This window comes from Coturnix japonica, chromosome 7 (assembly GCF_001577835.2).
Source record: "Coturnix japonica isolate 7356 chromosome 7, Coturnix japonica 2.1, whole genome shotgun sequence".
In the NCBI taxonomy this organism is placed as follows: Eukaryota; Metazoa; Chordata; class Aves; order Galliformes; family Phasianidae; genus Coturnix; species Coturnix japonica.
This window is the reverse complement of record NC_029522.1, coordinates 25,521,790-25,532,804: the sequence shown is the minus strand read 5'-3', so window position 1 is coordinate 25,532,804 and position 11,015 is coordinate 25,521,790. Positions and strand designations below refer to the sequence as shown.

The following is an 11,015-nucleotide window of genomic DNA, read 5'->3' as shown; positions in this document are numbered from 1 at the left end:
AAAGCTATCCCTCAGGAGAAAAGCTGTATTTTACTTCCTTCTAGTATAGTAGCTCTTCTTATTATACAGCTTGCTTAACTGCATTCTTTATTATTGCAGCATGCTGAACAGCTATGGTTTCTCAGACTTTATTGCATAGCAGCCACTCCTGGATATTCATTTCCTAAATCTCTTGGCATCATAATAACATATCCCAGAATTCAGAAGAACCCCATGATATAAAGGAATTTTAATCTCTTGCCTGGAGACACTTTTTGAGCCTCAGACTTCCACAAAAGTCCATCTGACAGGGCACCCAGAAGCACTATTACTAACATTGTAATGTTAGGGACCTCTGGTATTTTGATCAGACAAGAGGAACTTGAGATTCTTAAAAGATATGAAGAATCACTGCTTATTATTAATTTAACTAAGTCGAAAGCATATTCTTCTTTCTTTTTAGTTGATAATTCATGTGGTTCTTAGCAAAGAATCTGGTCCCGTAAACTCCCCTGGCATGACAGAGCCAGAGACACTGTAGATTATTAGGCATTTTGGTCTAGATACATATAGCCAGATTTCTAGTTCTTAAAACTTGTGTGCCCACTGAAAATAGCAGAAGCTAGGCATATGCTCGTCAGTGTAGGTCTTTCTTAAAATAACCATTGAGAAACACTAAAAGCTTGCAGATTACCTCCCAGTACATTGTTAAACTGCAACTTGCCAACAAAAAGTTTGGTAGCATTCAGATGCATTCTATCACAAGACTGAGATTCCACTTCGATTGCACTATACTACAGTATTTATATGTTTTGAATATAGAAAACAAAGAACACTTTGTCTGAAATATATATGTTCTGACTCCTGTTCACTGTGAAAATGACAATTTGCCTCAGGGTTTTGGTTTATTTTTGTGGGGTATTTTTCTTTGTAAGATGAGTCAGATACTTAATAGCACCGCACACCAGGCAGGTACTGAATATTAAGATGGGCCTGTAAGCCTTCTGAAACTCTGATCATGCATCTCACAACATACATGTGGTACTAGGTTGAAATTTAAAGTGAAAAACTGTAAGTGTACTTTGTAACAGTCCACTGTGGGCTCGTTTATACACAGAAAATAGTGTTAAGCAAGCTGTGAATTTGCAGCATGTTAGATACAACATTGTAAACTTAAGCTGAGCAGCATGGAACCACTGACATATCACACTAATAGTATTCCTAAGGCAAACTGATATAGCTAGCACCAGCTTATCTCATAGCTAGTGCTAACCACTGCCTTCAAGTAGAGCAATATTTAAACTGCAAACTTACATCCAGCTAATGTCTATTACTTTCCATGCATACTAGCTGTATGTGAGTGTCTAACATTATAAGTTATTAGCTCAGTTCCAGATACAGATTATGAAACAGAGCAAAATGTTGAATGCTGTGCTCAGTGTACAGCTTTACTCTGACAAGTATTTTGCAGGCAAGACTATTTGTTTTCTTCTTCGGTTTCAAGCCTCTTCCTCTTTCTTTAGTGGATCACATATTTTTCTGTCATACTTTTGAAGCAGTAAGATACTTGCCCCTTTCTCTGGTAAGTGCTAGTGCTGTGCAAGTAGAAGGGGGAAAAGCTAAGATGAATTCAAACAAAGCCAGAAAGCTCACTCCTCAGTAGGTACTTTGAGGGGCTAAAATTCTCTTAAAGCATTTTCAGAAAATAATACATCTTTCTGACTATTTGGTGATGCTCTTTTTTTTTTGAACGAACAGATTCTTTATGCTTTTATTATCCCCAGGCCATTTCCGGTACTTTCCTGTAGTGAGTTGTACTACTCCAATACAGAGTCAAAATCCCTTAGAGGTCTGTTCCAAAAGTAATGCCTCCTACTTTATTATATTGTACTACAACAACAGAGGTGGATGTTGGCAGTATGGCAGAAGACACTGAACCTTCACAATGATACTCGATTACATGTTGTTGACATGTGACAGGTGGCAGCAGAGGGTCTGACATGAAAGTACTTATGAAGCAAAGGTGTGGAACTGTATTCATCTATGTGATAAAAAATGGCCTCTGTTGATATTTACTTGTGCTTGCTGAATGTTTGTGGTCACTAAACAGAGGTCACTAAACACCCACTACAGTGAGGTGGTGGGCATTGTGTTTCAGCAGTGGAGTCAGCAATGACAGTGGGGCACCTTTGCTGGTGCAGATATTTATGAATATAAGTATGCTTCTGTTCACTGCTGGTAAAAATGCAGAACTAATGGTGATGACTGCGTTCAACAAAATAGTGTTTTGTAGCTGACAATTTGCGCTACCAAATAGTGTTATTATGCCTTTCATATCCATTGTGTTTTTTGTGGAATTAAATAAGAGGCATTACTTTCAGAGCAACCTATGCAGAATTGTCTGACATGATAAAGCAGGCTTTTCTTCAGAGCTAAACTTCAAACTTTCACCCTACCCCATACTTTTGTTTTCTGTTCTTAATTTCAACTTCCATTTTGCAGCCTTGTACTACTATTTCCTTTTTATGCCAACAGTGGTACCAAATAAGTTAATACAAACCCTTTCTTACTGCAATTTTATCAGTGTTTCCAGGATTTGATTGTCAGAGAAAGAAGTTTAAAGAGCAGAAACTCGAAATGTTGCAGTTATTAAACCATTACAAGCTTTGCCATTAGCATTTAAGGCATTTCACTTCAGCGACCTCTGTGTGGGCGTTATCTGATTTCCTACAAAAATACTTTCTGTGTCAAGGGACGCACAGCTTTGTCCCCACGCTCCAGCGGTTTGTACTGAAGGAGAAACTGCAGCCCTTAAANAAAGAAAGAAAAAGAAAGAAAAAGAAAAGCAAAGCACGCGAAGCTGCAGCGCCAGCTGGAACAACGAGATCTTGCACAACAGCCGCGCGGAGCTCTGCCGATGCTGGTTTGCTGCGGGCAGTAGCCGTCCCCGAGCCCCGTTGCAAAGCGCCCCGTGCCACCCCAGCTGCTCGTTCGTGGTCGGCAGCGCCTCGAACGGGCCGTTGGCGAGCCTCGCTCCCGGTGATCAGAGCAGCCGCCCCGCCCCGCCCGTAGCCCCACGCCGCGTTCTCCGCGCTGCTGCAGCAGCATGAAGGTGGGTGAGGGAGAAGCAGGGGTTTGTGCTGCCCGGTTCGGGTGGTAGGCGGCGGTTCTGATGGGTCTTCTCCTTCCAGACCTTCCTGAAGTGGTTGCTGGGACTCGTGGGGGTCGCCGTTGTCGTCACGGTGATCGCCGTGCCGCTGGCTCTGCTCACCGGCAGTAAGTCCACGGTGGGGCCGGGAAGGTGGGGGTAGTAATGCTGCAGCCGCCGAGGTTCGGTCGGTGTTGAGGGGTTAGCAGCCGTGAAGCTCAACCTTTCGTGGGGAAAAGTTTTGCTGTAAGTTTGTGCCTGAGCGTACTTTAGAACTGGTGCTCCCGAGTCCTCTGGAACTGGGGAGAACTTTGTTAAGGAGCTGCCTCATCTGGGAGGATGGGGGCTGTGAGGGGAGAAATTAAAAAGTCACTTAATTTCTGTGTAAATTTAGGAACTAAGTGTCATCAAATTCAACGCTTTTTTTTCCCCCAAAATCTGCAAATGAGCAATAAAAAGCCAATTGCAGGATTTCTAGGGTGTACCGAAGAAGTAAGATCGTATTCTAATTTGCTTTGTCTGCACAACTTCGGGATTATTAATGTTTGTTGAGTGAGATTATATACACTGTGCTGTTACAGAGGTCAGAAAAGTAGGAAAAGGTTTGGAATGCATTTCTGGACTCTGATCAGCTTGTACCTTCTACGATTATATTGCAACTCTGAATTGTTAATCTAAAACAGTATTAAATCCTCATCCAGCACTGCATTGCTCCCAGCTGGTAGGGCAGAGCTGCGGGTTAATCCCTCTCATTATGTTTTTATGATTAACAGCTGTGCAGTCAGGACCTGCACTGTTCAACACTGTGAGCTCTAAGGAAAAAAAGTATTTTGCAGAGCGGAACTTTGGCAGCCTTATGTTTGTGAAATAGTTGCCCAAAAGCAAGAAGATACATTTGTCGATTTATTTTTCTAAACATAGTAAATGTTTACGTGCACAGGAAGTTCTAGCGTTTAAGTCAATTAAAGAGGCAAAATTTGCTTCATTGTACTGTTCACGTGGTATAATTTGCATTAAAATATTTTGTAATTCTTCTATGTAATTAAGAATATCGCAAAGTAGAAAATAGTTTTTCATATTGCAGGTATCTGAAGTCCAGGTATCTAAGTTTCTTATTATCTGGGCTAAAGCTTCCATCAGTATCTACTGACTCTTCATTCTGCTAGATTTTGTCTGCCATTACATTGATTTGATTTACATTACATTGACTTCAAATTTAAGAAGTTGGGAATTGCAAGAGAAAGAATCTTGATTGCTTATCAGGTGTGTCTATGTATGTATCATAATGTGATACCTAGTCAAAAATTCAGTACATGGGATTTAATGCTGCTACTCTGTTTTCTTTCATAAACTGTAGCATAGGAATCCTTTTGCAAGAGCAGTGGCAGCAATTTAGAATTGGTCATTGAGTTTTATAGTTAAAGAAATCAAAAAGAAAATTGAAAAATCACCTTTGCTGCATGAATTACAAAATATTACCAGCCCTGGCTTGTGTTGCTTTGTCTATTGTAAAAGAGCAGTGTGAATGTATGTCTTCTTACACATGGCTTAAATTAATGGATGACTAATGATCTAGAACACCTAGGTAGTAAAATAAGGATAAAGTAGATACAGAGAGGGAGAGGTCCTATTTTGCAAACTTGAAGTTCTGACTTCTGAAATCAGGCTAGTTATAACATCTGAATAACAACTGTAACTAAAGCAAGTTCAAAAACTTTGAATTTTTGACTGAAGGGTGCTAAACCAATGTTCTCTGTTAGCTAAGAGTGTATACAGGTGGTGTACTTATAATTAGCTCTTTACAGGTGAGAACACTTAGTCACTGGCAGTTTGATTGCATTGCCTTTATGCAGAAGCTATAGGTCATGCAAGTCAGCTGAGGTTGTCTTCTGGGTCAGTACAGGGACTGAACTGTTCAGGATGAAAGGAGGCAAAACGAGGGGGAGGGTCCACCAACTCACATAACTGGCTGTGTGAAATCAAAGTCAGCTCTGATAAAAGCAATTGTAATTGCTGTTGCTTTTATTTTATCCTAGTGGTTCAAGTGTTTTGCAGAGGGTGAAAATTATTATTGACATACATAGATGAATAGTTTGAATTTTATACATACATAGTTTGAATTTTTTACTGTTGGCCTTCTCTCTGCTGTGCTCCTCAATGTACTTCAATTTCATAAGATTGGTAGTCATGCAGAGCAAAATTAGTTAGGTAAATGGGTTTGAGTGCTATAAAAGGATCTGAATTTTTGCCACTAAAGAGGAATTCTGGCCCATTGGGTAGATGATAGGCCTCAGAAGGAAAAGGTTATTTCTGTTTCTTCTCTTGCCCCAGTTTAGCAATGGCAAACACTTCATAACAAATTTGCATCCCTTCAGTGGCTTTTCAGCCTGAACAGTGATGGTACCATGCTTTGTGTTCGTAGGACACTCCAAAACTAGTGCCTCTTATTTATTTCCATGGAAACTACAATAGATACGAAGAGTGCAGTAACGGTCACTGATAGAGCAAATTCTCAGCTACAGAACACCGTTTTTCATCACTATTAACACCATTAGTTATGCATTTTTGCCAACAATGAACAAGAGCTCTTTGTTTTGTAGTAATTTAGCTGTGCATGTCCACCTGGAATATGACTTGTCTTTCATGCCAGTGTTGTTACTGTTGAAACATGCCACCCATCACCTCACTGCACTCACATCCAGTGTTTGGTCTCTATAAACACCTTTGCTTCATACACACTTCCATGTCAGATGCCATTTTTTCAGACCACCCTTCTGCTACCATCTGTCACACAGCAACAAAATGTAATGGAATGTTGGTGAGAAAGTTCAACCTCTACTGCTATACCACCACCATCTCCCTCTGACACCATGGAACTATATGATAAAAAAGGAAGAGTTACTCTTGAAGTAACCCCTGTATTTTAACAACCTTACCTCAAAGAGTTTAATCCCAAAAGGGAACCAGAATTCAAATTTGAAGTCAGATGACAAAGGCATTGTTATGTCTCGAGGAGTTCTTTAAGTAGTGAATGAAATCCCAACTGGTCACCTTGTAAGGTATGAGTTTTTATTTCAAAGCGTGGTTTGTCTGCTCATACATCATTTCTCCATTTACTTTTACTTCTTCTTCTTTTTTTTTTTTTTTTTTTTTTCCCCTATTCTATAACTTTCTGTACAATAGGCAGTTCAAAACATCCATTGGCTGTACAACATTTCCTCTTCTCTAGCAGTGGTTTTCATTATGGCTCTGGAATGCCAGGAGTGGAAGGAAGAGTAGCCAATGCTGAGAGTAGGAGACAGTGTTTTATTTAGCATACTGCTGCCCTAAGGAGCAAGCCACGAACAACCTTACAATGTGGAGAGCTATACAACAGCTCTGATCAAAAACAGGCTCTTGTACTGGAGATTTAACTCTCTGAGGGTGAAATACTGGCAGAGTGAGATGTAATATAATTGTTAGGTGATAATGTGCTTGTCTTTTGTACTCTGTTAAAAGTATTGTGCCCATTCTTTTGATTGGAAAAGCATAGCAGGTTCTGGGAAGGTTAACAACCTTGAGGCACCAGAGAGGACTTGGTGAGTTTGACACCTGACTGATGAGTTAGGTATTACTAGTGGCTGGGAAAAAGCTAACACAAATAGAGATAAGGATTATTGGCTGCAAAAGTCCAATGACTTCTTGTCATCCTGGATTTCATAATGAAGATCTTTGGGTTTGCTGAGACAGCTTCTTGGTTCAAGGACTCAAAAGAGATGAGGCTGCATATCTTCCTGACAGTTTTGTTAATGTATAACTGAAAAGAAGATGAAATGAAAGCCTCCAAATAGCTCTCAATTGTTCTTTTGGGAATGGTTATATATCAACACTTACCCTGTTTATCCTATCTGTGATCTGTCCTGTGCTAAGCAGATTTGTGACTGGATGGTGTGGAGGAGTATCTATTGCCTGTGTCAACACCTTGCTTGCAACTGAAAAGGATGCTTAAAAATATGAAGGTGTCTGGCTGATATGCATCTCTCATATTTGAAGACCTATGCCACAAGATGAATGAATGTGGCAGCTGTAATCTGTCCCACTTTTATTGGGAATAGGAAATCTTTTATTATCACATTTTTTGGAAGGCTTAAGGATGTTTAGGGAGGAAGCAAGAAAATATGTAAGTGAATTTTAATCTGTGGATTAGAAATGTATATTTGAAGTAGAATCTCTTTGAGTCTAGGTTAAAAAATTTATGTTTAGATGAGAATCTTATTTTGTGTGTTTTTAAAGGGCCAATATAAAATGTGAATGGTAGTTCTGCTAACTTCACTTCAAATTTCTTTACTTAAAAAATTATGAGTGAAATTCTCTACAAAGTTGCAAGTGAGATACAGTAGGTTAAATCTGGCCATTGTGAATCTTTCTCCATTTTTTTGATGCATCTTGCACTGCATTGCAGAATCCATAGTCTCAGTGATGCATGTGGCTATTCTACTTAGTGAAGACAAAAAGAATGGAAATGTTTTCCTGCTATGTGTCTTTGCCTTTCTCTAGGTGTCACTTTACTGCATTATCTACCTTAATTCAAATGTTGAGTAATACATAGAAACAGATTTATCAACAGTTGGTTGCTATGTCTAGAACACTTTTATTTCCTGAGTTTGCATGAGATGTGGCAACTTGGAGAGGGCTACCAAAGCTTTTAACTACAAAGTTAATCATTAAGTCCCCCTGGGGAAGTCCCTGCAGCCTCTGGAACTGCTGGGTGAACTGCCCTGGGGTGATGTCGCTCTTTTTACCTGCTGGCTTTCTCTTGGATGTCATACATCAGGCTTCTCTTCTGAACATGTAGTAAAGCGTCCGTTATTAGTAGCTTTGCAGGTTTCCTTTGCTTTTGAGGGGGAGAAAGGGGTAGAGAGAAAGAGCTTGTCATTTGGAACTTAGAAAAACAGTCCCTGTTGGGGAAGAAAGAAAAATAGGAAAAAAATAGAGATGGGAGAGAATTCAGCTTTCACAGTCTTTCTGAGGAATTTGAGAAAAAGAACCCATTTTGCTAAAATGTGAACATATACTAACCTACAATCTTCAAAGCCACTAAAATGTTTTTCAGTGTCCACATGTAATTCATTTTGTAAAAATACAAGCCCACTTGATGCTTTTTTTGGGGGGAGGGAGGGTTGTTTTTTGATTATTATTATTATTTTTTAATGGAGTCTAAATCGAAAGAAGCAAAATGCAGAATGAGAAACATGCAATAAAAATATAGTGTTAGTGCTTTATCTCAGAAACTAGGAAAATATTCCAACTAAAACTTTGATGACTATACCCGTACAGCTTGGCGTATGTTTTCATATTCAGTTACTATGTGGAAGGTGTTGACAGAAAATGAAATTTTAATTTTACACACAGCCAAAAAATCTTAATGGTGGCCTGATTTTTAGTAATGAGACCTCAGCAAAATATGTATGTCACCAGGGGGGAAAAGCATTCAGCAGTTTGGAAAAATCCCTAAACCTGTTCATCAGCCACCTGTCTTAAATTGCTCCTCCTTTTCCAAGAGAGAATTTTATTGCTTTCTGAAGCCCCTCTAATTGAAAGTGACACTTACTCAATTAGGAAGGAGAGAAGTGATATTCCCAACTAGACAACTGTGCATGAATATCAAATACACACTTGTTCATAATCCATCAAATTAAATATTCAGTTAATATAGAATAATTAACCTGAGAAGTTAATATTCTTGTGGAAACTTCACGAGCAAAATATCTAGACTTGTGACACTTCAGAATAGTCAAAACTCAGATGGAACTGAGCAAGTAATTGTCTCAATCATTGTTAAACTAAAAGCTTTGTCTGTTAAGGCTCTTGATTTTTCACTACGGCAATGGCTCTCCAGCCTGTACTGTAAATAAGTAACATACTTATTGTTTGGAAATAAGAGTAAAACTATAGTAGCTAATATAAATGTCTTCCTGTCATGTTCCATATGTCACACTTTTTCAACTTGCAGAAAAATTCCCCGCAGCAATCTTGTGAGGTGGGCTTTTTTTTTTTTTGTTGTTGCTCTCACTCACTTGTACTTTTTTCTTCTTCAGCATATTAAAAAAGGCTGTCTGTTTAAAAGTATCTGAAAAGACTGGAAAGCTCAGAATTGGTAGTGGCAGGTTATTATCCCAACTGATCAGTCAAAACATCTGTGTTGGATTGTTCTGATCAGTTGTTTATATACTGGATCTTTTTATTTGCTCTGCTACTAACTGAGAGTGGTTTTTGGTGTTGGCTTGTTCATTTTAAAAAGGCAGAGGAGAATCATGAAGAGAACTGCACACCTCAATTTCAGTATATATGTTTGTGTACGTATATGTGTATAATTTACTGTTGAAACCTTTTAAACCTTGGAAAAAGTTGCTAAGGCACTGCAAACAGTTAAAAATATGTATATTTTTGTAGATGTTGACTGTGTCACATGGGAGTTGATGACCAATCTCATAAGTTCATCTGGGTTCAGTTTCTCTTAGTCTTTTCATAGTAGATCAGGTACTTGGTTTTAATTTTGCAGTCAAAATATTAATGTCATAGCAGACGTTACAATACTTCGATAACTTGGTGAAAAACCAGGTAGCACTGTGATCCTTTTTCTTTATGACTGTTGGATTTTCTATGCTTTCTCCCTTCTGGCAGTTCATAGCTGTTTAGCAAAAGCACATCAATTGCCAGTAGCAAAAGACACTTATCTTAGTAGTCGGTTTAAGAAGCTGTGGTGGAAAATGTAACAGCATCAAAATTTTACTTCTGTCTCTTGCAGAAAGTACCTCTGAGTCTGATTCACGAAGAACATATACCCTAGAGAATTACTTGAACAATGACTATGTGTACAAAACACATAATTTGCAATGGATTTCAGGTAATTTATTTTTACATATAGCATGCGCATAAAGAAAATGTGCTACTCTAAATACACAATAATCAGAAATGACTTATATCCTGAAACCACATTAGATAACTAAGTAGTGTTATTAAAAAAAGGTATGTAGCTCAAAGATTTGTGATTTCTTTTCTGTAGATATGCATTAGTGCTTTGTGGCAAACTATGTTCTCCTATTGCTAGAAGTACCCCAAGAGAAAAAGGTGCCAGTAGGTTGAAGCTGTGAGCCCAATTTTTTTTTTTTTTTTTTAACAGTGCTATAAGCATCTTTTAATTAGAAAAGCTGGAAACAGAATATTGACCAGAATTTTTAATTTTATTTCCTGCTTTGAGAGATAGGGGAGAAAGATGTGAGTGATATGTATTTTGCCTGCTGTTTATTGGCATCTCTCTTGCTCTTTTAGGAAATCAATATCTGCACAAAACACCTCATGGGAACATTCTCCGTTTTGATGCTGAAACTGGAACATCCTCAGTAGTCTTGTTAAATACAACAATGGTATGTTGACTTACATATAATATGTGCAGTCTTAGAGTAAGATTTTATATTTAATACTTATTTTCCGAACATTTCTCTGGAATCAGTGCTTAACGTGTTCACTTTGTCTTTTATTGGCAGAGCACATATGAGGCAACAACAGCTATATTGTCCGCTGACCAGAGGTTTGCTCTTCTGCAGTACAAGTATGAAAAGGTACAAATTCACTTAATTTTTTAAGAACAAAACTGGGAAGTAAAGGTTTGGAAATAACAAAGCAAGAAGATGCGGTTGCAAGTAGAGGCTGCAAAGGCTGAAAGAGTGTGAGAGAAATGTTTAGAAGAATAAGATGTATATCTATATGGTAACACTGAAGTCTGAACAGAGAGGAGAAAGAGGAGGAGGAGAAGCAGAGAGATTACAGTGGGTGGGGTAGAGGCATCAGGCTTGGAAACTACAAGAGAAGGGCTTCAAGGATCTGTGCTCTTCACAGAAGAGAGATG

At 38.6% G+C, this 11,015-nt stretch overlaps 1 protein-coding gene across 2 annotated transcripts in view; it reads left to right on the top strand.

Annotated features, from left to right (window-relative positions):
- The first annotated feature begins 2,814 nt into the window (after positions 1–2,814).
- Positions 2,815–11,015, top strand: part of DPP4 (dipeptidyl peptidase 4) — a 36,997-nt gene continuing 28,796 nt past the window's right edge. Inside the window, exons 1-5 of one of the 2 annotated variants that reach the window (XR_001556650.2) lie at positions 2,815–3,091; positions 3,171–3,255; positions 9,915–10,013; positions 10,439–10,533; positions 10,654–10,728. Coding sequence is in view for 1 of the 2 variants with exons in the window: in XM_015869085.2 (XP_015724571.1) it covers positions 3,086–3,091; positions 3,171–3,255; positions 9,915–10,013; positions 10,439–10,533; positions 10,654–10,728 (360 nt within the window). In the remaining variant the exon portion in view is untranslated. The remainder of the gene's footprint in view (positions 3,092–3,170; positions 3,256–9,914; positions 10,014–10,438; positions 10,534–10,653; positions 10,729–11,015) is intronic. The other variant, XM_015869085.2, reaches the window with a different exon arrangement.